Raw genomic sequence first — 24,363 nt, 5'->3', positions numbered from 1 at the left:
TCCTTAGCAAGAAAAACAAAGCAAAAAATAAATCCAAATTAGACCTAATTAAACTTATAAGATTTTGCACACCAAAGGACACCATCAACCAAACAAAAAGACAACCTAACAAATGGCAGAAGATATTTGCAAATGATGTGTCTCATAAGGGATTCATATCCAAAGTGTATAATTCCAATATCTAAAAACAAACAGCCTGATTAAAAAACAGAAAGAAGATGTGAATACACATTTTCCCAAAGACAATATACAGATGGCCAACATATACATGAACACACATTCAACATCACTAATCATTAGAGAAATGAAAATTGAAGGTGCCATGAGATACCCCGGGTCAGAATGGCTGTCATCAAAAAGACAACCAAAATGATAACTGTTGGAGAGGGTGTGGAGAAAAGGGACGCTACACTGTTGGTGGAAATGTAAACTGGAACAACCACTATGGAGTACAGTGTGGAAGCTCCCTGAAAAACTGAAAACAGAGTGATCAAATGATCCAGCAATTCCAGTCCTGGGTGTATACTTGAAGGAAATGAAACCACCAGTTTAAAGAGCCTCATGCACCTCAATGTTGACAGCTTTCTTTTCCTCCTTACAATACTCCCTGCCCATTGCAGTCCGTCCCTGAGACTTGGTGGATAGTGCACTGCCCTTTTTTTTCTCTTCTCTCTTACACAGACCCACCCCCTCTTTCCTCCCCAAACACTAGTATTCCCTAAACTTCTCTCCTTACAGTCTTCTCTAACCGCTTTCATCTCATTACCATAACCCCTACATCGGTAACTAGCGACCCTCCTCCTCTCTCTCCCAAAGTCCAAACAGGTTCAACAGGCTCAAACAGGTTACATGCTCACCCGTGCGTCCCATGTCTCCCTAAAACACAACCCAGCATCTTTGCTTAGTCACAGTTGCATCTGCTTGAAACCTTGAAAACTTGGGATTCTTTCATCTCTTTTGTCGATCAAACATGGATCCAGAGGTAAGAACTCTGCTTCTCCCCTTGAACTCTCTGCTGTGCTCCCCTCCTTCACATTCCTAGCACTGATGCTCCAGGTCAGGTCCTCATGAAGCTATGTCTCTCTCTGCACCTCCCAACCCCCAGGTCCTAACTCTCAAGCAACCACCAACTTCACATGGGGCTCTACAAGTAAGTATAAAAAACGCACAATAGTTTTATTGTGAGTGGATCTCTCAAATGTATTATCATGTGCTTTGAAAATTTATATTAAGGCTGCAATGTGGAAAGGGACTTTGGATCAAGAACAAACCCCCTCAAAATTTTTTTTCAGGTAATTGCCTTTAACTTTTTTTGGAGGAAAAAAGAATGTTCTGTCATCAATGACAATTGTGAACTATGGTATCTACCCTTGAATTAGAGGAGTGTTCTGTTTTCTCCGGCAAAATGTGATAGCTTCTTGACTGTTTTAGGAGGTTGTCTAGGCTACCTCTTTTGGTGCCATCTATAAACTTATTTTTTATTATCACTTCCTGCCCTGAAGCCTGGAATAAAACTTCATACCCATGAGCTCTGGAAAACAACACTCCACGGCATGACCCAACTAGTTTGGGAACAGTCATTTGTAAAGTAACTCATCACGTCCAGCACTGGGAGCAAAAGTTCTGGATTCATGTAAGGGAATCTTCCCTGCTAAAGATAACTTCCACTTTCAGCGGAATGACTACAATCCCTTCCACTGGGTGAAGGAAGCAAAGGGTCACTGAAGCATGGTCCCACCAAATTGGTGACCTGGATGACTGTGCAAAAGTCATCACTATTGGCACAAATGTGATTTGCATCCTTTTTCCTTCCCTTGTGTGTCTCCTGTCCTACCTTTGGAAGGTCTGCAGGCCATCTCAGGTGGCACTAGTGGTCAAGAACCCGCTTGCCAATGCAGGAGACATATGAGACACAGGTTTGATCCCTGGGTCAGGAAGATCCCAGAGGAGGGCACGACAACCCACTCCAGTATTCTTGCCTGGAGAATCCCATGGACAGAGGAGCCTGGTGGGCTGCAGTCCACAGGGGACACAGAGTCAGACACGAGCGACTCAGCACAAGTTGGTTCCTTTGTGCTGACTCTCAACCATCTCTTTGGGTTTATTCTTTGGTTGATCTGAATCTAAAGGATTTATCTGCTTTTCTTCTATGGAAAAAAACTTGGATGCCAATTTGAATTTTCAAGCTTGGAAATAATTTGGCCCCTAAACACAGTGATTGTCTTTTCTGCCAAGTGTCAAGGACCATGTCATACAACAGGAGTAAAGTAGATGCCCCTTGGGTTCAAGATCTTATTTTGAAGGTGATAAATGTGTTCCCCTAAAGTCATTTGGGACCTAGAGACAGACATCCTGGAATCTGAAGTCAAGTGGGCCTTAGAAAGCAGCACTACGAACAAAGCTAGTGGAGGTGATGGAATTCCAGTTGAGCTATTTCAAATCCTGAAAGATGATGCTGTGAAAGTGCTGCACTCAATATGCCAGCAAATTTGGAAAACTCAGCAGTGGCCACAGGACTGGAAAAGGTCCGTTTTCATTCCAATCCCAAAGAAAGGCAATGCCAAAGAACGCTCAAACTACCACACAATTGCACTCATCTCACATGCTAGTAAAGTAATGCTCAAAATTCTCCAAGCCAGGCTTCAGCAATACGTGAACTGTGAACTTCCAGATGTTCAAGCTGGTTTTAGAAAAGGCAGAGGAACCAGAGATCAAATTGCCAACATCTGCTGGATCATCAAAAAAGCAAGAGAGTCCTAGAGAAACATCTATTTCTGCTTTATTGACTATGCCAAAGCCTTTGACTGTGTGCATCACAATACACTGTGGAAAATTCTGAAAGAGATGGGAATACCAGACCTCCTGACCTGCCTCTTGAGAAACCTATATGCAGATCAGGAAGCAATAGTTAGAATTGGACATGGAACAACAGACTGGTTCCAAATAAGAAAAAGAGTACATCAAGGCTGTATATTGTCACCCTGCTTATTTACCTTATATGCAGAGTACATCATGAGAAATGCTGGGCTGGAAGAAGCACAAGCTGGAATCAAGATTGCTGTAAGAAATATCAATAACCTCAGATATGCAGATGACACCACCCTTATGGCAGAAAGTGAAGAGGAACTCAAAAGCCTCTTGATGAAAGTGAAAGAGGAGAGTGAAAAGTTGGCTTAAAGCTCAACATTCAGAAAACTAAGATCATGGCATCTGGTCCCATCACTCATGGGAAATAGATGGGGACACAGTGGAAACAGTGTCAGACTTTATGTTTTGGGGCTCCAAAATCACTGTAGGTGGTGACTGCAGCCATGAAATTAAAAGACGCTTACTCCTTGGAAGGAAAGTTATGACCAACCTAGATAGCATATTGAAAAGCAGAGACATTACTTTGCCAACAAAGGTCCGTCTAGTCAAGGCTATGGTTTTTCCAGGAGTCATGTATAGATGTGAGAACTGGACTGTGAAGAAAGCTGAGCACCAAAGAATTGATGCTTTAGAACTGTGATGTTGGAGAAGACTCCTGAGAGTCCCTTGGACTGCAAGGAGATCCAACCAGTCCATTCTGAAGGAGATCAGCCCTGGGTGTTCTTTGGAAGGACTGATGCTAAAGCTGAAACTCCAATACTTTGGCCACCTCATGCGAAGAGTTGACTCAGTGGAAAAGACTCACACTGGGAGGGATTGGGGGCAGGAGGAGAAGGGGACGACAGAGGATGAGATGGCTGGATGGCATCACTGACTCGATGGATATGACTTTGAGTAAACTCCAGGAGTTGGTGATGGACAGGGAGGCCTGGTTTGCTGTGATTCATGGGGTCGCAAAGAGTCAGACTCGATTTATCGACTGAAGTGAACTGAACTGAAAGTCATTTGTACTGACATCCAACTTCCTTTTCCATTTAATGGAGCAGAACAGAACTATAAGATCTAATCGTCTGACACGGTACCTTTAAAATTAATATAACGTCACTGTGTATTTCTGTCATTTCACTGTAAACCTAGTTCAGAAATATATCTAAAATAATCAAGTGCGCCAGTTTCATCCAGCTCATTAGAACTGATTCAAATGTATTCTTTTTAATGGCTGAGTAATACTCCATTGTGTATATGTACCACAGCTTTCTTATCCATTCATCTGCTGATGGCATTGAAACATGCATAATATCATATAAGAAACGAATTGCCAATCCAAGGTCAATACAGGATTCTTGGGGCTGGTGCACTAGGACGACCCAGAGGGATAGTACAGGGAGGGAGGTGGGGGGGGATTTAGGATGAGGAACATGTGTACACCCATGGCAGATTCATGTTGATGGGTGGCAGAACCAATACAATATTGTAAACTAATTAGCCTCCAGTTAAAATAAATAAATTTAAATTAAAAAAATAACCTCCTAGAAATATTAAAAAATAATAAAAAATAAATAACCAATCTTCAATTGCATAACAAAAAACAATAAAATAAAATAAGATAATCAACAGCACCGTAGAGACTGCAGTGAACACACATTCTTGGGCACTTGGATACTGAATAAATGAATGAAAGAATGAATGAATCCTAGGCCTCATGGAAGGCAGGGCATAATATCTTCCCTCCATGTACTAGAATAAAGAAAGCTAACAAGAGTAGAAATTTAGAATATGTACTGAAGATAAATGGGCCTTTTTATTTGACTTAACAACAACAAATTTTGGTTTGCATTATTTTCTATAAGTCATTTTGGGGAGAAAAAGTAACATCCCCAAAGTATTATGAAGCAGCATTGGGTTCATTTCTGTTTTTAAACATACTTGGGAGCAAATTGAACATACTCAGAATGTTTTATTAACCAGAACATTTAGTTTAACTAGTTTAATTACTGCTCTTTGGGAATCACTATGATCAGTGGGAGCTCCTGGGTTTGGTCTCTGTGTGGGATGCACTGCACAGAACGCCCACCTGCACAGTGACTGGGCACCCAGGTTCAAAGATCTCCAAGGGGCCAAGAGACGCAGCTGACAGCAGTTCTCTACAGTGACTGGACTTTACCCTGAAAATTCCTTTAATGGGAGCAGTAGCTAAATGATACTGGAAAAGGGCCAACCTTTGCTTTTATCCTGTCAACTCAGAGAGGTGGGTTTGCAGCTCAGTAAATGCATATCCTCCTGAAGTAAAAATTCCTTGACAGAATAAGCTGTGTCTTATTTCTGCTCAGTCTCTGTAGTTCCTGTGTAATTCAGGTCCTTACACAAAGCATGAGGTCACATTATTGAACAAATACCAATCAATTAACATTCTAATACAAATGGGAAAGCTGAGAAAGGTATCCAATGACTGAAAATCATGGGAGAAGAATCCAAATCCTCAATCTCACCCAGTCCCTCATTCACTCAGTTTAGAGAAAAGGGAATCCTAACTTGGCATCCATTCCATAAAGACTATAGGAATAGCTTTCATAAAGCCTATGCTTCAGAAAAATTTTTCCAACTAGGAAAAAGTACAGGTGGTTTTCTGTGTCATATGCAATCCTCTGACAACTTGCATCTTGAGTCCATACTTTAATCTCCAATTAAAGAGGAAAACTGCAGCTCTCTGTTGCCAAATTATAGATCTATTTCTTGGCTCACTGAGAAAGGAAACTGCTAACGACTGTAAACAGTCTGTGTGATAATTTTTTTTTTTTTAATGGAAGTATAGTGGACATCCAAATTATGTTAGTTTCAGGTGTATGGTGTAGTGATTTGACAATCAAGTACATTATGAAACGACCACTAAATCTTGTCACAGATTGTCACCAGATAAAGTTATTATAATGTTATAGACTATATTCTTCATGCTGTATATTACATCCCATGACTTATCTATTCTATAACTGAAAGTCTGTACCTCTCATCCACTCCATCTGTTACACCCAACTCTCTGCTCCCTGCCCTTCTGACAACCACCAGTCTGCTCTGTCTATATAAACCTATTTCCATTTTGTTTGTTCATTTGTTTTGTTTTTTAGACTCCACATTTAAGTGAGATCATCTGGTATTTGTCTTTCTCTGACTCATTTTACTCAGCATAATGCCCTTAACGTCCAACCCTGTTACTGCAAACGGCAAGACTTCATTCTTTTTTTATGGCTGAGCAATATTCCGTTATATATATATATATAAATTTATATATATATATATATATATATATATATAAATTTATATATATATATATATATATATATAAAATCATGCTCTTGCCTGGAAAATCCCATGGACAGAGGAGCCTGGTAGGCTGCAGTCCATGGGGTCCCTGGAAGTCGGACACGACTGAGCGACTTCACTTTCACTTTTCACTCTCATGCACTGGAGAAGGAAATGGCAACCCACTCCAGTGTTCTTGCCTGGAGAATCCCAGGGATGGGGGAGCCTGGTGGGCTGCCGTCTACGGGGTCGCACAGAGTCGAACACGACTGAAGCGACTTAGCAGCAGCAGCAGCAGTTTATCAGTTATATACAGTAGTGAACTTCCAAAATGGAAAGCATAATTTTTTAAAAAATTATTCACTGCATCTCTGATTACTCCCAGATTTAAGAAATAATAGGTAGATATTAGAAAGCCTTAGAGCAATTTTAAGGCTTCACTCTCTGATTTCTTCAGAAACCTGAGCCTAACCAAAACCCAGGAAAAAGAGAGTTCTCTAAGCCACACATCTTTCTAGAGGCCTTGGTGAATTGCTGCAGGGCTGTAAGTACATTAGGTGGCCCGGTCTGCTCATGCAGGACACTCCTGCAGCCTGTAAGCAATTATAAGGTCAGCGCATCTCCTGATTAAGAGCAGATAGCTTTAAAAGGAAGAGAAATCAAATTATACAATGTGGTAAAAAGAAATGAGGAAAAACCTCATTCCAGAAATATGGATGCCAAGAGAGGAGGAAAAAAACCCAAAAACTAGGAGCAATTTAATTTGGGGAAAGATGACGGGACAAATGAAGGAAAGAAAAGAAGAAATATCAAGGGTTTCCCCTATGTGTATGAAGGAGGGGAGCATGGAGCCTAAATGGAAGACATTTATACTAGTGTGAAGAAAACACAAGTATTCTATTAGTTTAAAGAAAGAAAATTCGGTAAAATCAGTTTGTAGCCAATAGTTCTACCTTCAGCCATTGTGAAATGTAAACAAACAATTGCTGCTATTTTACGTGAATTTTAGTTATCCTGCAATCAGAGTATAAGTTTGAAATATGATGTTTATAGGAAATGCTATTAAGAAGTTATTATAACAATCTGGGTTCTTAATATAAGTGACTGTAAAATTAAAACTAATAGAACTTAAGGAAATTTCTCTTTGAAAACTAAAAACTTATAACATTCAAATAGTCCTCCTGGTAGCAATAAACTAGGTAAATTTTGATTAAAAACAAAGGATAAAAATCTGGGCTTGATGCCATAGGAGATACCAAAAAAAAAAAAAAGGTACTTTGGTTTCTTTAGACACAAATTATTTGTGAAGCATTAAACAATCCAATTAGAAAGCAATGCAAGAATGTAATTAAGGAGTAAAATACATGGTCCAAATAATAAAAGCTTTGGGAGGTAAATAAAAGGAAAGAAATAAGCCAGAGCTATCAAGAAAAACTTTATGGAAAAATTAAAACTTGGGCTGGTTCGAATTCAGAGACAGAGAAACAAATGTTGCTAATACTAAAATAATTATTTTGTATATACTATATTGCTAAGAGCTATACCAGACACGAGAGCTGTTTTTAAATTACACCATCCACATGAAATGAGGGGCCTGGGCCCACAGGCACCGCCCACGATCAGGATCCAGTGGGTAAGAACGCAGGCTCTCAGTCAGCCTGCTTGGTTCTGAGTTTTTCCTCCAGGAACTTGGGGGCTGACTGTGGTCAGGTCACCATCATTCCCCTTGAGTCAGCATCCTGGTCTGTTCCCCAGTAAACTTCCTTGAGGTCAAGGTCAACATCACTCCCCTTTTTGAACCACCAGCATCAAGCCCATTCAGCGGTACACACAATGCCTGTCGGGTGTTCATCACAATTCATCATTTAAATAAAAAAGAGAAATTATGACATGATAGTTCATGATGCTGTAGCTGAAGCTCCAATACTTTGGCCACTGGATTCAAAGAGCCGACTCACTGGAAAAGACCCTGATGCTGGGAAAGACTGAGGGCAGGAGGAGAAGGGCAGCAGAGGATGAGATGGTTGGATGGCATCACCGACTCAATGGACATGAGTTTGAGCAAACTCTGGGAGATGGTGATGGACAGGGAAACCTGGCGTGCTGCAGCCCATGGGGTCGCAGTCAGACACGACTGAGCGACTGAACAACAACAACATGATTATAAAAGATCATCCTGCCACGGACTGAAGAAGGAAGAAAGCTTCTCAAATTACCTCCCAGGTACTATAAATGGAAGCAACGGACACTATGACTAAGTGTGTAAAAAAGTTTTTTCTTTATATACAGTTAATATCTTTCAAAGTATGATATAAACTCCAGATGATCTTTTTATTTCAATTGCATCTTATTCAAATCCATTATTTACTTGTAGAGGAGCAAAAATAAGGTAAATGTAAATATTTGCATAACAAGTTCTCTGCTAGGATAGACTGTATATAAAATACATGTGTGCAGATAGAGACAAAGATTTAAAATGGGAAAAGTGCAAAGCATTTTTCAGTTTATAAACAGATGACTTCAGTAGCATTTAGGAAACTGATCACAAAGGATCAAAAGGATCACCTAAAACTTTGAGAGCCATCAAGCAATTTTTAAAATTATGAAAAATGCAGTTGCGTGGCCAATCTGTCTCCCGTGTTGAAACCAAATAACACTTCAAATGGTATCCATGAAACGGCTGAAGGAAAAGAAAACTGTAATGAAAACATCTACCCATCGTTAAACACAAGTGGAGCTGTGGCCGCCCCGCAATTGTGCTTCAAGCGGTTTCAAAAGGGCCGGCTGGGTGAAAACTTGTTCTGCTGAGCTCTCATCTGCCAAAATAGCCATTTGCAATTAAAAATTAAAACCACTGGCACCTGTTCTTTGCAAGCAATTATTAAAAGACGGCTGGCTACCTTCCTGGCTTGTAGTGGTTTCTGCATCAAGACTTCATGCCATTTTGAAATATTCCTGTCTTATGTTTCATTTCTCTAAGGCCATAAAGTTCCCAAGACTAAGATTTTAACACTTTCAACATTTCTAATTGTAATATGAACCAGACTTCCCTGGTGGCTCAGACGGTAAAGCATCTGCCTGCAATGCAGGAGATCCGGGTTTGATCCCTGGGTTGGGAAGATCCCCTGAAGAAGGAAATGGCAACCCACTCCAGTTCTCTTGCCTGGAAAATCCCATAGACGGAGGAACCCGGTAGGCTACAGTCCATGGGGTCGCAAAGCTTCCGACAACACTTCTTATCTTGCGTTTCATTTCTCTCAGGCCATAAAGTTCCCAAGACTAAGATTGTAACACTTTCAACATTTCTAATTGTAATATGATCCTCAAATACTACAGCATTGTTTCAATTTCTGAAAACAGATTGATTTGAGCATTTTGTTTTATTATACACGTGCATTTTATTATACATATATATTTTATTAAAATGTTACTAGATTAGCAGGGCATAAAGCAGTGTAACTTGTACAAGGCCTCACTGTATTTAAGGGAAATCAGTGATTTTTTAAAGAATTCAGGAGCAAAATTAAAATGCAAACATCAATTTCTGCAGACAGAGGCTTAACTCCGAACAGAATACATATGTAAATAAAAAAGTCACTCATCAGGTCTGTTTGAGTCCTGACACAGGGAGTGGCCGAGACAGTCAAATTCCATCTTCCTCCAGGAAGCCATCCGTGTATTTGAGGGAGGTGTGGGGTGTCAGTAAGGCTTCAGTCTGCAAGCATGAAGTATCTTCTATGTGGTGGACACAGGTCTGTGTGCGGGTGACACAGCAGAGAAGCGGACAGAGAGCCTCCCCCTCACCCCCCTTAAGAAACTGGGCAGAGACAGGCAACAAACAAACCCTTCCTCCTCCAACAGGGGAGTGCTGTCTTGTTTAATTCCTCAGAAAGACCCCCTTGACTGCTATGCGGCCCACAGACCTCACCAGGAGTTAGGAGTTAATGCAAATAATTAGGAGGTGGCCCTGCAGCTCAGAGCTGAGGAAGGGAAATTTTGAAAAGATCATGTGGAAAATCTGAAAACAGTGGTGTGGGGAGTTAGGCTAATCTTGATCTGTAAGACACTACATTGCTAAGTATGTGTGCTAAGTTGTTTCAGCCGTGTCCAACTCTTTGTGACTTCCCCCCTGGACGGTAGCCTGCCAGGCTCCTCTGTCCATGGGATTCTCCAGGCATGAATACTGCAGTGGGTTGCCATGCCTTCTTCCAAGGGATCTTCCCAACCCAGGGATGGAACCCGTGTCTCTTAGGTCTCCTCTTTTGGCAGGTAGGTTCTTTACCACTAGCGCCACCTGGGAAACCCACATTACTGAGTATGCTATGCTATGCTAAGTCACTTCAGTCGTGTCCGACTCTGTGCGACCCCATGGACGGCCCCACCAGGCTTCCCCGTCCCTGGGATCCTCCAGGCAAGAACACTGGAGTGGGTTGCCATTTCCTTCTCCAATACATGAAAGTGAAAAGTGAAAGTGAAGTCGCTCAGTCATGTCTGACTCTTAGCAACCCCATGCACTGCAGCCTACCAGGCTCCTCTGTCCATGGGATTTTCCAAGCAAGAGTACTGGAGTGAGGTGCCATTGCCTTCTCCGATTACTGAGTATGGTATGTGATAATAAAATCTTGTCCTATTTTAAACTATTAGTTTAAATGCTATATTAACAACAACAACAAAAATTATTTGCTGCTTTCAGTATTAAAATCAGAATTCAAATGTAAGAAAAGAGAAAATATCAAGTCGCTCATTACAAACACTCCTTCCCCTTCAGATAAGACTTCAGACCCTCACCACCTCCACTACTGTGGCTGCATCACAAACACTGCTGTGACTGCTTCACAGATGGGATTTGGAGACCCAGGAAGGTGAAATTACTCCTTCCAAGTCACAAAGAGCATTAGTGGGAAAGTTCGAAGGAAAGCAAAGCAAAAACTTCCTACTTCTGGACCCATACCTTTCTCCTCGAAGTGAATCATCAGTATCTTCAGTTCAGTTCAGTCGCTCAGGCACGTCCGATTCTTTGCGACCCCATGGACTGCAGCAAGAAAATCACAAACACCTGGTAATTCCTTCAGCTCTGCTTCACTCTGCAATTCCTCTATGGAAAGTTTCCAAGGAAAATGATTTACTTACTCATAAAGCAAGCTTTTGAATTGTGGTGTTGGAGAAGACTCTTGAGAGTCCCTTGGACTGCAAGGAGGTCCAACCAGTCCATCCTAAAGGAAATCAGTCCTGGGTGTTCATTGGAAGGACTGATGTTGAAGCTGAAATTCCAATACTTTGGCCACCTGATGCGAAGAGCTGACTCATTTGTAAAGACCCTGATGCTGGGAAAGATTGAAGGCAGGAGGAGAAGGGGATGACAGGGGATGAGATGGTTGGATGGCATCACTGACTCAATGGACATGGGTTTGAGTAAACTCTGGGAGTTGGTGACAGACAGGGAAGCCTGGCGTGTTGCGGTTCATGGGGTCGCAAAAAGCTGGACACAACTGAGCAACTGAACTGAAAGCAAATGTTTATGGAGGGTCTACTAGATACAGGGCACCTTGCTAGGTGTTTAGGACCCAGAGATCTGTAGGAGGTTTTCTGCAGGGGAAGTTCACCCTCTCACGGGAGAGACAGACCAAGTAGCTAACAATGACCACATGGCAGGGCAAGCACCACAGTAATGACATTCCCGGGGCTGGGGAACCTGAGACAAGAAGCACCTACATTAACCTGGCATCCGGGACATGAGCTCAGGAGAGGTGATCTTTGAATTGTGTTTTGAAGAAGCTGTAGGAGTTGGGCAGCCAGAGGGTAAGGGTAGGGAAAACCCCAGGGAACAGTGGGAGCAAACACTGTCTAGCAGAAGACACAAGACAGCAAGGCTGGAGCTCTGGGGGGGTGCGTTAGAGATGAGACACGAAAGGGGGCACGGGCCATGTCAGGAGGGTTCTTGGGAGCCAATCCAATGAATCTGGAGTTAACTTACACTCCTGTCCCCACCTTCCCAGCACCCAGCCATCCCCAACCTGCTTAAATCCCGTGTGTGATGTCATCTCAGTGAAGCTGCTTCAGCAAAGGCCACCAGCGACTGCCTTCATCACTAGCCAATAAAATCCTAACACATCTCTTCTAGTCATTTCTGCAGCAGCGGAAACACCAACCACGGCTCCTTCCTGTACACGTCTTCCTTTCTTTGCTTCAGTGAAGAGAAAGTCTCTTGGCTTATCCCCCCGGCTCTGAGGTCGCTGTCACATTTCCCCAGGTCTCCTGTGAGCTCTTAACCTGCCCCCTACTGCCTGCCGGCGGGAGGTGCTCCCACCATGCCCTCCACCTGTCCTTGTCCCACTCTGCATCCCTGGGCTAACTCACTCCTCCTCTTGATTGCTTTCACCAGCACAACACTGCTGGCAGCTTCCAAATCTAGATATCTGCTCTAGACATCAAGATTCTGCTCCAGATTTGAAAAAGCGGTCCTTCCTTCAAATATATTTTACTTATTTCTGCTCTCTTCTTGACAAAACATGACAGGTGCTGGCTGCTGGTCTAAGACTCAATGGAGAGAAACTGGGTACAGCAGGTTCACTATCACGTGTTTATCCCTTGCAGTCTCCCCCCAAATGACTTACAAACATCTCCAACTCACTGAGTGCAAGTCTGAACTCATCATGGTCCCTGAACGTATTCTCGCATCCTTTGTCCCGTATCTTAGTGAATGGTACTTCTGTTCCCCAAGTCACCCAGCTCAGAGTCATCCTTTTCATTTGGAGTGATGAAAACACTCTGAGTTCTACCTACTTAAATGTTTTCTAATTAAATCCCTCCTTCTTGTCCCCACGGTTGCTGCCTGAGCTCCTCAGGAAGTTATCTCTCACCCGCCTGTAACAGAGCGTGGCACGATTCATCAGACATCGTTGAATCCTGTTCAACAGACATCCATGAATTTATGGATAAAAGAACACGAGAATGAGTGGGAAACCTGGCCAGTTGCTGAAAAATTCTCACCAGCCACACTGGTCCTGTTTGGTACCTTTCAATCCACTGACTGAACCAATGAAAGCCACATCTTTCTGAAATTCCTATCTGATGACATCATCCCTCTGATTATCAGCATTCAGTGACCAGTCGTTCCTACAGGATAAAGACTAGATTCCATGGCTGGCACTGGAAGTCACCCGAGGTTAGGGACGTGCGCTATTGCTCTGCCCTCTTTTCCTGAGGTTGTTCTCATCCTATAAATACTTTCCAGTACCCGGAACTACTGACATGATTCCAATTCCACGTCTTTACGTATGCTTTTCCCTCCAGCAAGATGGCTCGCCACACTCCCCTCCCACCCTTGCTTTCACATCTGAAAATTAACTAGTCATTTGCCAAAACTCAGCTTGTGCTTCCCTTCCTCTCTGGAGCCTGTGCTGAACTTTCCACCCTGGGCTCCACTTCCCCCTCCTTTCCTATAAGACTCTGAACTCGCTCCTGGAACAGCAGCATTTCACTGCTGTTCACAGGCTTGCACTCACCCCCTACTGGAATCTTTTCCCGTCTTAAGAATGGAGGCCCCCACCTTATTAATCTGGGAATTAGCACAAAATGGAGATTCAAATATTTGCAGATGGATTGATGAATAAATGGATGAATAGATGGAGAAGGGTCTTGGAAAGATTACAGGCAAGGAGATAATGTGATAAGATGTGCATTTTAGGAAAACACTGCTGTCAGAGCAAAGAGCTGGAAGGCTCATAACACAAATCAGAGAATATTACAAAGAATCCAACGGAGATGTACAGAGAAACAGGGAGAGTAGCAGTAGCAAAGGAGAGAAGGGAATGGATCTGAAGAAAAAAAAAAAAACTTATAAAGTGAACACACAGATTTTACTGATCGTATGGGTAGCCAGCAGGAGCAAGCTTGAGAAAAGTGAAGACATCAAGAATGGCTTCTAGGTTCCCAGCTTAGAAATAAAATATCTATACATTCTAATCCAAAGCATTAAGCCAGGCAAAGATACACCACAAATTTATATATGGAGCCAATCATGCATTTGGCTTCCCTGATAGCTCAGTTGGTAAGAATCCACCTGCAATGTAGGAGACCCCAGTTCTATTTCTGGGTCAGGAAGATCCACTAGAGAAGGGACAGGCTACCAATCCCAGTGGGCTTCCCTGGTGGCTCAGAGGTTAAAGCGTCTGCCTGCAATGTGGGAGACCTGGGTTCGATACCTGGGTTGGGAAGATCCCCTGGAGAAGGAAATGGCAACCTACTCCAGTATTCCTGCCTGGAGAATCCCATGGACAGAGGAGTCTGGTGGGCTACAGTCCACAGGGTCGCAAAGAGTCGGACACGACTAAGCGACTTCACTCACTCACTCACCAACCCCAGTATTCTTGGGCTTCCCTTGCAGCTTAACTGGTAAAGAATCTGCCTGCAATGCAGGAGACCTGAGTTTGATCCCTGGGTTGGGAAGATCCCATGGAGAAGGGAAAGGGTACCCATTCCAGTATTCTGGCCTGGACAATTCCACAGACTACACAGTCCATGGGGTCGCAAAGAGTCAGACACGACGGAGCGACTTCACTTTCTTTCACTTTCTATTAAACTAAAGGGCAGCTGAAAACAGGAAACTAGGAAACATGGTTGCCTGGTAAATCCTAAATTACCATAAAAAAAGAGACTTTCCTAAGCTCCCTCGATTCATAAAGATTGGAAGAAAGTATTTATAGCAGGTCATCTCTTGCTCTTTCCAGCCATCTCATCAGTGAGCCAGGGATATATATATATATATATACACACACACACACACATACACACACACACTTGAAACTATGCTTTATACCATTAAAATACCATTACAATCATGCTTTTTGCATATTTAACAGAAATGTCTCTTTACCCGAAACATAACTTTAAACATACTTTTCTTGCTTCTTGGCAATGAAAACACAAATCAACAGAGTAAATCCATCCCTGAAGTATACACCTCATTCATCACAGTACACTTGTTCTTGGCAAGAACCATAATGTGCTACAAAAACTGTTATTAAAGTAAGATTTGGGGATTCCCAGGCTGGCAAGGAATTAGTTACTTATACTGCTTTAGAAATTGTTTTCTTATAATTTCCTTTATTATTAACGGTCTTGTTAGACTTATAGTTCAAAGTAACTTTCCTTTATTAATCTAATGTATAAAGCCCAGCTATTCTAAAGCTCACTTAAATCATAAGCTGCTGCTGCCAAAGACGGCCTGTCCTCCTAGGCCAACTGTAGTTGTGCACAACCTCCCAGAAGATGATTCCGACTTTGTATCACCATGAGTCTAGCACCCCCTGCCACATCACTGAATCATTAGTTTCAGACTCTAGAAATTACTAATTCAAAGGTTTACAATAGCATGTGGTATTAATAAGTACATAATTTGTTTTGTTTCTACCACAAAAGACACTGGCTGACTGATAAAGACCGGTGAGTAGAGAATTATTCAAACTTGAACCTCTTGAACAATCATTTGTCAAAAATTTAAGATTCTGTAAGGCCAGAAAAACCTGTTATATCCTAACATATTGAAAATAAAATGTTGCATTACAAGAAGCCCTCATTCATGTTCAAGGGCAACACTTGGCAAATTCAAAGCATGAGCACTAACCAAGGTTGTCTCTAACCCTTTCTGAATATACAATATATAAACTACCAAAAATTCAAGGCTGCTAAGTAGCATCATATTGTAAAATCAGAGTTACGAATATTCTGAGCAAACTCTCGTAAAAAAATCATCTTCCATACAGTATATACTTTGTTGCCAAACTGAGCACAGATCATATTGCTAAATGTTTTAGTGGATTCAGATTGGTCAAAATAATTTATCAGGCTCATCAGGTAACAGGATTAATTATTATATCAACTCAGAGTGGATGAACATGTAAAGTATCAGTAGTGCTTCTCTAAGTCTAGCATTTACAACAGAAACCACATTTAAGGAAATGTGAATCTTGCAAACATTATACTTTTGATGTAATAATGATACTACACAACTTTCTCCTTGTGTACGTTGCAAGATGGAAAGTTGGCTGGAATATTCTGCCTAGTGCTAGATGTTCACATCAATCTGGGACTGTAAAATTTTCCAGACACCAGCGCCCCACAGATTGTAGACTCCACCAATTTCCTGACTACTACGTGGTAAAATTCCAGGCTCACCTATTTACAAAACCAGCCCCTTCCTCCATGTTATTTCAAAAATGTTTCTGGACTTGATGCCAATCCTCCATCTCAGGTGAGAGCTGTGTTTCGATGACAGGCCTCATTTCTTAAAAAAAACACCTAATTCATGTCTTCCAAACCCTTTTTTTTTTTTAACTAGGAAACAAGAAACCTATCAGGGAGTGCCTGCAACTTTCTCTACTGGCCTCCCAAGACTGAGACCTTTATATTCCATTTTGACAAAAAGAAGCAGAAAAGGGGAACGACAAAGAGAGGAGAAAAAAGAAGCAGAAAAGAAAAGATGTGGGTGTAACGGCATAAAAACTACCGTAAAATGTCCACATAAACGTAATTCTAACAGGAGATTGAATGAATGGACGTTGTGGGAAAAACAGTAGTAAACTTTAAAGCCACTGAAAGGTTTTAAATGCCTCAGGGAAAAATAAACATTTGCTTCCAATCATTTTCTCATTAAGCATTCTCTGCTAGATGGTGAGGCTTACTTAACACGCACACGCTCTGGCTCCAAACCACCAGTGCCAACTTCACCCACTGCCTGATCCCAGTCCCCGGCGGGCCATGTGCCCCGCACCTCTGCCTGCGCCCCTGCGCGACAGCGCTGGACTCCACGCGGGCCTCGTCCTCGGCGCCTGAGCGAACATCACCTCGCCTGGCCCTGCTCGCCTCCTCCAGACCTCTGCCACCTCTGTGACAGGAAGGATTTCTTGCACGGAGAGATTTTCCGTTAGCTGCGGCTGAGATGGCTGCGAGGCGTGTTTCCGGGAGCGCTGGCAACCTAGCTGCTGTCCCCACCGCGCAGCGGCCTCCCCAGCTCCGCCCCGGACCAAGACCCAGGCCTGCGCCTAGCCTCTCTGAGTCGCGTCTACCCCGCCATCACCTCCTAACCTCTCCAACACTCTCCCAAGCTCCACGCGGGCGCAAGGTCTCATGCGCCTTTCTCAGCTCCCGGGCGCCCCCCTCGGTTGGAACGGACGCATCTCGAGACCTCATCGCTCCCAATTATCCGCGCAGCCCGAGTCCCGCGCCTGCCCGTCTCTGCCCCTGAGCGCCAAGAGCGGCCGGGCAGCTCATTGCGTGCCCCACGGGGAAGTCTCCGTCTGCAGGGGCGAGGGGGTGGGGCTCAGGGAGGTGGCAGGCGCCAGAAGGGAGACCCTAAACACGTGCAAAGAAATAAAACCCACCACGTGCGCGCGAGAGAGCGTGTGGGCTCGTGTATATGTGTGTGTGCGTGTATACGCGCGCGGCCGGCCAGGGCGTGGGCGCCGGGCGTCCCGGGGGACCGGGCAGGAGGGTGCCCCCGGCCGCCGCGGTGCGGGGGGCGCAAGGGGGGGCGCGGGTACTCACACGAACGCGTGGTAGACGAACGCCCAGCCGCGGGGCCTCTCCAGCACGTTGTACAGGTAGTTCTGCAGCCGCCGGTACTTGACGTTGCGCCGGCAGCTCTGGCCGCTGGTGTAGGAGAGCGGCTTCCCGAGCAGGCTCATCCGGGCGCCCTGCTTGCCCCGCCGGCTCTCCCGCAGGCCGCCGCCACCCAGCGCCGCCGCGCGGGTGCCCAGCAGCAGCAGCCCGTCGCCGCCGGCGGCCGCCGAGTTCAGCAGCGCCCTGGCCCGGCCCGACTCCACATCCTTCATGCCGCCGCCCGTGCGCCCCCCGCCCGCCGCCGCCGCCGCCGCCGCCGGCGCGCCGCTCCTCACCCAGAGCCCGGCGGCGCCGCCCTCCTCGCCGCCCGCGTGCTGGCGGGGCATGGCATCACCGCGGGCACCGCGAGGGGGGCCCCGGCGGAGGGGGCCGCGGCCTCATGCGCGCCGGCCGCTTTCGAGGAGGGAGCCGCCACCGACGGGGCGCCCGACGGCCCGCGAGCTGCGCGCCGGGGGGCGGAGAGGGCGCCCGGAGGAGGCGAGGAGTCCAGGTGTCCAGTAGCCTTCAGTTCCTTAGGCGAAATCGGGACGTGTCGCGGGGGTGTCACTCCAAGAGGGCTCCTCCAGCCCCTCGGTCCCCGCGGCGGAGACTCCCTCCTGGCGAAGCGCCCCCCGGGGCTGGAGAGGGAGCTCCTGCGCGCGCACGCCGGGTCCCAGGCTCCCCACGCCGGATCCCAGGCTCCCCACGCCGGAGGGGACCTGCGGCACCGAAACCCCTGTCAGGGACGAGAGTTCGGGGTATTCTCCCCAGGGCTTCGGAGCTGTTGGAAGGTGCGGCCCCCTCGTACCCAGAGGAGGAAAAGGAGAGGCAGGCGCCCTTTCCTCCTGCCGCTGCACCGCCGCGCGGGCTCGTCCCGTCGTCCTTCCGCGAGTGGTGTGCGCGGGAACGGCCCAGCCCTGCCCTCCAGGTACCAGCCAGTCCACGAGCGCGCCGGCCCAGGCTCCGGGCGGGGGCGCTCGGATCCCCGCGTTCAGGGTGCAGCCCCGCGGGACGCGACTGCCTAGCCGGCGAGATGGGCGCTGGGCATCTCACCGCCACAAACTCCTCCAGCTTGCAGTCTGTGACTTTCCATCCCAGCATCAGATAGAGGAGCTGGACATCCTTGCCAGCCGGGGGTGGGGTGGGGTGCGTCAAAACTCCGCTTCTCCGCGGTGAACGACTGGCGCTGGGCTGTGCCTGACAGCGGCGCGAAGCAGGGAAGGACAGACCGGGTCCCTCCGTCAAGAAATTTGCATTGAAGTCACAGAAAGTCATAAACAGGCGAAGTCTCTCGGCGGTGGCGGCGGCAGTCCCTGAGTCTGGGGGCGGGGGGAAACCCTGTAGGATGGAGAGTCCAGGACCGCAATTTCGCTGGGTCCTCTCCCTACCCCGCTGTGCTGCCACTTACGCAGTGAGAGGCTTCTCCCGCCGCCTCCGACACGAGAGCGGGGCGCCCCAAACCCCCTTCCCCCTGGGGGAGGAGGGAGGCCGCCGAGCCTCTGGCCTTCAGCGAGACGGCGGCGTTAAAAACTGTGAGCCGCTGTGCGGGAGACACTGAGAGGAAGCTGGGCTTGGGAACTTCTTCCCAAAGAGTGGAACCCCTCCCCTCCCCCTCAAATAGGAAGGAAATGATCACTAGTTAAACTGAAGGAAGAACTGGGGTTCCACCGCAAAGCCAGAACAGATGGTTCCGAGACAGTGAGTCCCAGTGCCTTTTTGCTTCCAGAAGCCGAAAGCTGAGGCGTGAGTCCCGTGTCAGCTGCCCCCGGCTCTGGGGATGCTCGGCCAGCTCCTCCGTGTGCGCACACCCGTGCCGGCTCCGGTCTGCCTCGGGCAGCGGCCGCACGGCCCCGCTGGCCCCTTCCTTCTTCCTGTCATCGCTGCAATGTCCGCGCAGCCCACTCGCCGGCTCCCGGCCGCCGGCGCGACCCCGCGCCCCCTCCCGCCCGGTGCCCGAGCCGGGTGGCCGCGGGCGCTTCACGGAGGCGCTCAGTGCAGCTGGCTGCGGCGCCACGTGACTGCCCCCTAATTCACTTCCACCCGCGCGCGCGCGCGCACGTGGAGGGGGAAGGGGGCGGCCTAGTGCCCCCAAGGTTCAGGCCAAGGGAGAGAGCGCCCCAGAGAGAGCGCTCCAGTCCTAGGGCCGAGCTAGGACCAGGCGGAGCGCGAGGGAGTTGGCGTCGCTATATTTAGACTCCCCCCAGAGTTTCCGCGCAGGGCTTTCAGGGTGAAAGATCTAGAGGCTTAGAAGGATTCGTGTGCACGCTTTCAGCGTGAAAATCTTGGCTTTTGTGCAGGCAGGAAAATGAGAAGCATTTCGCCTTGAACGAGCAGTTTTCCTTCTTGCACACTTAACCCCATCCCACTGCGAAGGTCAGGTCCCTTGTCTCACTGGCACTGCTGGGCCCAGCTTGCTAGCTGGAAGCTTTGGGAAGGCGGGACAGATTTCCAGGGAAACAGCCAGTTGCCTGACTTCTCATGGATGCTTTCCTGAGTGTGTGGCAAGGTGGGAAACCGTAATGTTGATTAAGCAAATGCGTGACACTTTAAAGTAGCATCAAAGGTGGTGGTCAGCAGAGGTTTAGAGCTGGGAAGGGCCTTTGAGATCGGTTCTCTGGTTCTCTAGAAGTTGAGACACCCCAGAGGGGACCAGCCCAAGCATTCACAGGTGGTTGGTATGAGAGTTACAGGAACCCAGCAGCCTTGCCTCTGCGTTTCCTATCCCTCCCACATCTTAAACAGAACATATACTGAAACGCTAGCCCAGATGGCGCTAGCTGTGAAGAACCTGCCTGCCAGTGCAGGAGACTTAAGAGACCGGAGTTCAGTCCCTGGGTCTGGGAGAGCCCCTAGAGGACGGCATGGCAACTCACTCCAGCATTCTTGCCTGGAGACTCCCATGGACAGAGGAGCCTGGGGCTACATCATATAGGATGTCAAAGAGTCGGACACGACTGACTGAGCAACTGAGCACGCAGGCACACTGAAGAGCTCATGGGCTGTATTTCAGTGTCTCTGCAGGCTCCCTTTGAAAAGAGGTTTAGCCACAAACTCTGACACCCCGCCTGAGCCTGCTGGGAAGGAAAGGCCACGTGAGGCTGCACACCTCTCCTAATGGCTTCCTCCTGTGTACCTGGCTTCTTCACTACCAGCTAACTTCTCTCAAGAGGCAGGAATTAACTGTTGGAAAAACAGAGTGCTGTGATCAAGCTTTTTTCTGTTGCTGTGCCTTTGAACACAGATGTTGCTAGGAAACTGCCTTTCTTTTGGTTGAAATATTAAAACCTAATATCAGAGGAGAGGGTAGACAAAGAATGAAATGATATAGCCGTGTATATTCCACCTGTAATATTACATTAGAGCCTTATAAAGAGGTAGAAAGGTAAAAGACAGCCGTCTTTTCCAAAGCAAGTGTTTATTTCTAGCGTAGAGCACATGAGCTGATTTCACTCCCCATCCTTTGGAGGTGGGTGTGCTTTCAACTATTGTGAGATGTCTGCTTGAAATGTATGACCATGGAAGGTTTTATTCTCTGAAGTCTACTTGGAGATGGTTGCACTGAAAATAGCTACTAGAAATATTTAACTTCAGTGTGTTTTCTATGCCATTATATTTTTCATCTGAAGGGCACTCTAGTAATATGGAACATTCTATACAAGAGCTAGAGGTGCTCGGGAAGGACTTTCAAGGCAGAATAACCAGTGGTGAGCTGGTTTTACAGAATATCCATCACCACATGCCTCTCCCCTCTCCTTCTCCGGACCTCCCCAGCCCCCTGTCTGTTCTGGTCCTACCACCTCTACACTCTTCCCATCGAGTCATGGTCATAGTTCTGATCAACTCACAGCTGATGCAAGTGCTACTTGTTTGTGTGATGTGGATGCTTTTCGATCCACTGTGAAATGCCAGGTCAACCAGAGTGGTGGTAATAAACAGAATCCTCAAACCTTAGAGCAAAAGGGACATTTGCTGATGAAGAAATGGAAAACTATTGCTGGCTGCTTGCCCAAGGCTCAGCTGTTTGCCTTGGAAGAAGAACTGAAGTCCCGTAACGCCTGAGTGGAATGCCTTTAGGCCAGGCCACCCTTTCCCTTTAGCTTTTATTTCCTCCTGTCAAATCAGAACCAAAGCTACAAGCACAGCAACTATAATTGTATTTCTTAGGTATCTTATAACCATTGATTCAGTGAATCTGATTATTTTAAATGTGTCAGCATTGTGGACCACAGTATCATTTTTACTCTATTGAGGATTCTTAGAGATGTGATGCTGAGATTCTCTATATATTTTACCAAGGGACAGAAAGTAGGAAACCTGGGGCAATGTCAGAGAGCATAAGAACCTGCCAATTAACATGAAGGTTCCTACATAGCAGGGATCCGTCCCAGCCCTGCCCTCAGTGGGTGAGGCATGGTCCCCTCAGAGCAGCCTGTGCCTAGGGGTGCAGAAAAAGTGCAGGTGTGAGTGGACAGGGGTGTGAAGAGAGGCTGGTCGGGGAGCAGACAGAGCAGGGGAGGGGCTCAAAAAGTCTCACCATGTTCATCTCAACAACTATCAAAATTTATTTTCCTAGGAATTACTAAAATAGTGTGCCAGTTACCACCGTCAAAGCAAAATAATAGCAGATATGTCATATGTGTTTACTGCAGACGAGGCACCGTGATTAACAAGAATTATTATTTTTTTTTTTTCGGGAGCCAGAGGCCCCTGCCCGGGCCCCTGAGACCAGTTCATGAATCCTGGTCCTTGTCTGGGGTCCTAACAAGAATTATTTCACTTGATTCTGACCATAGCCTCACAAATGAGCACTACAGGTTTATAAGGAAGAAAGTGAGGTCGTGAGAAAGTTAATACTTTTTCAAAACTAATGAGAAATTGAGTCTGAATTCAAACTTATGGTTATTTCATGAAAAAAAAAACAAAACAAAATCCACAGAAACAAAAAACAAAACCAGGTTTTAAACTACTAGACTATATTAACTTTTGAAATAAAAAGCTTTAGCATATTATCACATTAATATATTTGACTGTTTTTCCTTTAAAAAGGGAAGTGTTCGAAAGTTTCTAGTAGCTGTTTCATAGCAGGACTTGGGATTTTATTCTAAACACAGAATTAGCCTCAATACCCCGCTTCACTTTCCCTGAAGAACAAAAGCTTATGTGTAGTGATTTGTCTTTTGTATTGAATATTTTAAAACAGTTCCAAATCATGAAGTAACAATATCTTTGGATTATACTTACATTTTTATCTTTTTCCTAACACTACATTAACAGTCCCAAATCATGAAGTAACAGTATCTTGGAATTATACTTACATTTTTATCTTTTTCCTAACACTACCTTCAGTTTTATTCACAAACTCCTATTTTTTCATACTTGGCTATACCAGGTTTCTATTTTCTTCCTGTTATGTTAGTATGGCTGCACTAGTGTCTTTCAGCTAACTACTTAAATGCTTCTTCCTGGAAGTAATTTGAATACAGCTATTCACTCTTTCTAAGATATATGCATTTAGAAACTATGTGAAGAGATTGATACAGAAGACAAACCTCTTGTTTGAGGGAGTGTCCGGGGAAAATTCCGTTATAATTCTATGCCCCCTAGTGGCACTGACATTTTACCATAACCTTTTTCAAAGAGAAATTAAGAAAGCACTCTTTATGAATCACCCCAAACCTTTTCATCTCCTCAGCAAGCTATCGTTAATCATCAGGTATGAGCTAGTTGGAGCAGGTGCAGATGAAAAATGTCTTGATTCTTAGGTGCACGGACTGGATAGTAATTCTAATGTGACGGGTTCCCGGAGGTTTGCACCGGATCTTACAAGAAGCTGGAGAGGCTTTCCTGAAGGACGCAGGGGCTGGGCTTCCTTGAGGAAGAGCTGGACTTCGGTGACACATCAGGGCAGGCTGTTCAAAGAAAAGTTAGTTGAGAACCTGTGTAGGCCAGGAATCCTTTGAGAGTGACAAGTGGCTGGATTCTCTTGGAGCCCAGGGTGCTTCTGAAGGTGTTACGGTAAGGCAGGGACTCTACAGCTAAGAGTCTCAGTGGGAATTTAGGGATTGTGTTCTGATTTGAGCAGGGAGCCCCTGAAGAATGTGAAATAAGACACTCTACATGTTCCTATTTCCATGTGCAGAAAAACCCTGAATATTAGTTGAGTTTAAAGGGGGGGCGGGCAGGGAGTGTGGCTTGAGCATGTGTGGCACACACTGTTCCAAACTGGGATTCAGAGATGGCATGTCTTTGGTGGAAGGTAGTGATGGCTGCCAGTCCATGGACAGGTGTCCAGCCAAACCTCCAGTTTTCAGGCCTGAGTCTCTGGATGACTACTGGTGTTATTTACTGAACTTGGAAAGACCATCTGGTACAGCCATCTGGGGAGGGGGATGACGGTGACTTCAACTTCACATGGAATATGGCCTGCCTGCTGAGATAGCCCAGTGGAATCATCCAGTGTGTTAACAGGTCTGCAGCTCAAGAGGGAGCCAGGAATCAAAATCTGAGAATCACCAACATATACGTAGGTGTGTGTGTGTGTGTGTGCACTCACTCAGTGCGATCCCATGGACTAGAGCCCGCCAAGCTCCTCTGTCTGTG

The 24,363-nt window shown here is 46.0% G+C and overlaps 1 protein-coding gene across 3 annotated transcripts in view; it reads right to left on the bottom strand.

Annotated features, from left to right (window-relative positions):
* Nucleotides 1–19,854, bottom strand: part of KCNQ5 (potassium voltage-gated channel subfamily Q member 5) — a 623,719-nt gene extending 603,865 nt beyond the window's left edge. For 2 of the 3 annotated variants that reach the window (XM_070376187.1, XM_070376188.1), the window contains exon 1: nt 17,710–19,854. In XM_070376187.1, coding sequence (XP_070232288.1) covers nt 17,710–18,110 — 401 coding nt within the window. In that variant the 5' untranslated portion in view covers nt 18,111–19,854. The remainder of the gene's footprint in view (nt 1–17,709) is intronic. The other variant, XM_070376190.1, reaches the window with a different exon arrangement.
* Between the last annotated feature and the right edge of the window lie 4,509 nt (nt 19,855–24,363).

The sequence above is a fragment of the Bos mutus genome, chromosome 9, assembly GCF_027580195.1.
Source record: "Bos mutus isolate GX-2022 chromosome 9, NWIPB_WYAK_1.1, whole genome shotgun sequence".
Taxonomy (NCBI): domain Eukaryota; kingdom Metazoa; phylum Chordata; class Mammalia; order Artiodactyla; family Bovidae; genus Bos; species Bos mutus.
This window is presented reverse-complemented; position numbering and strand designations above follow the sequence as displayed.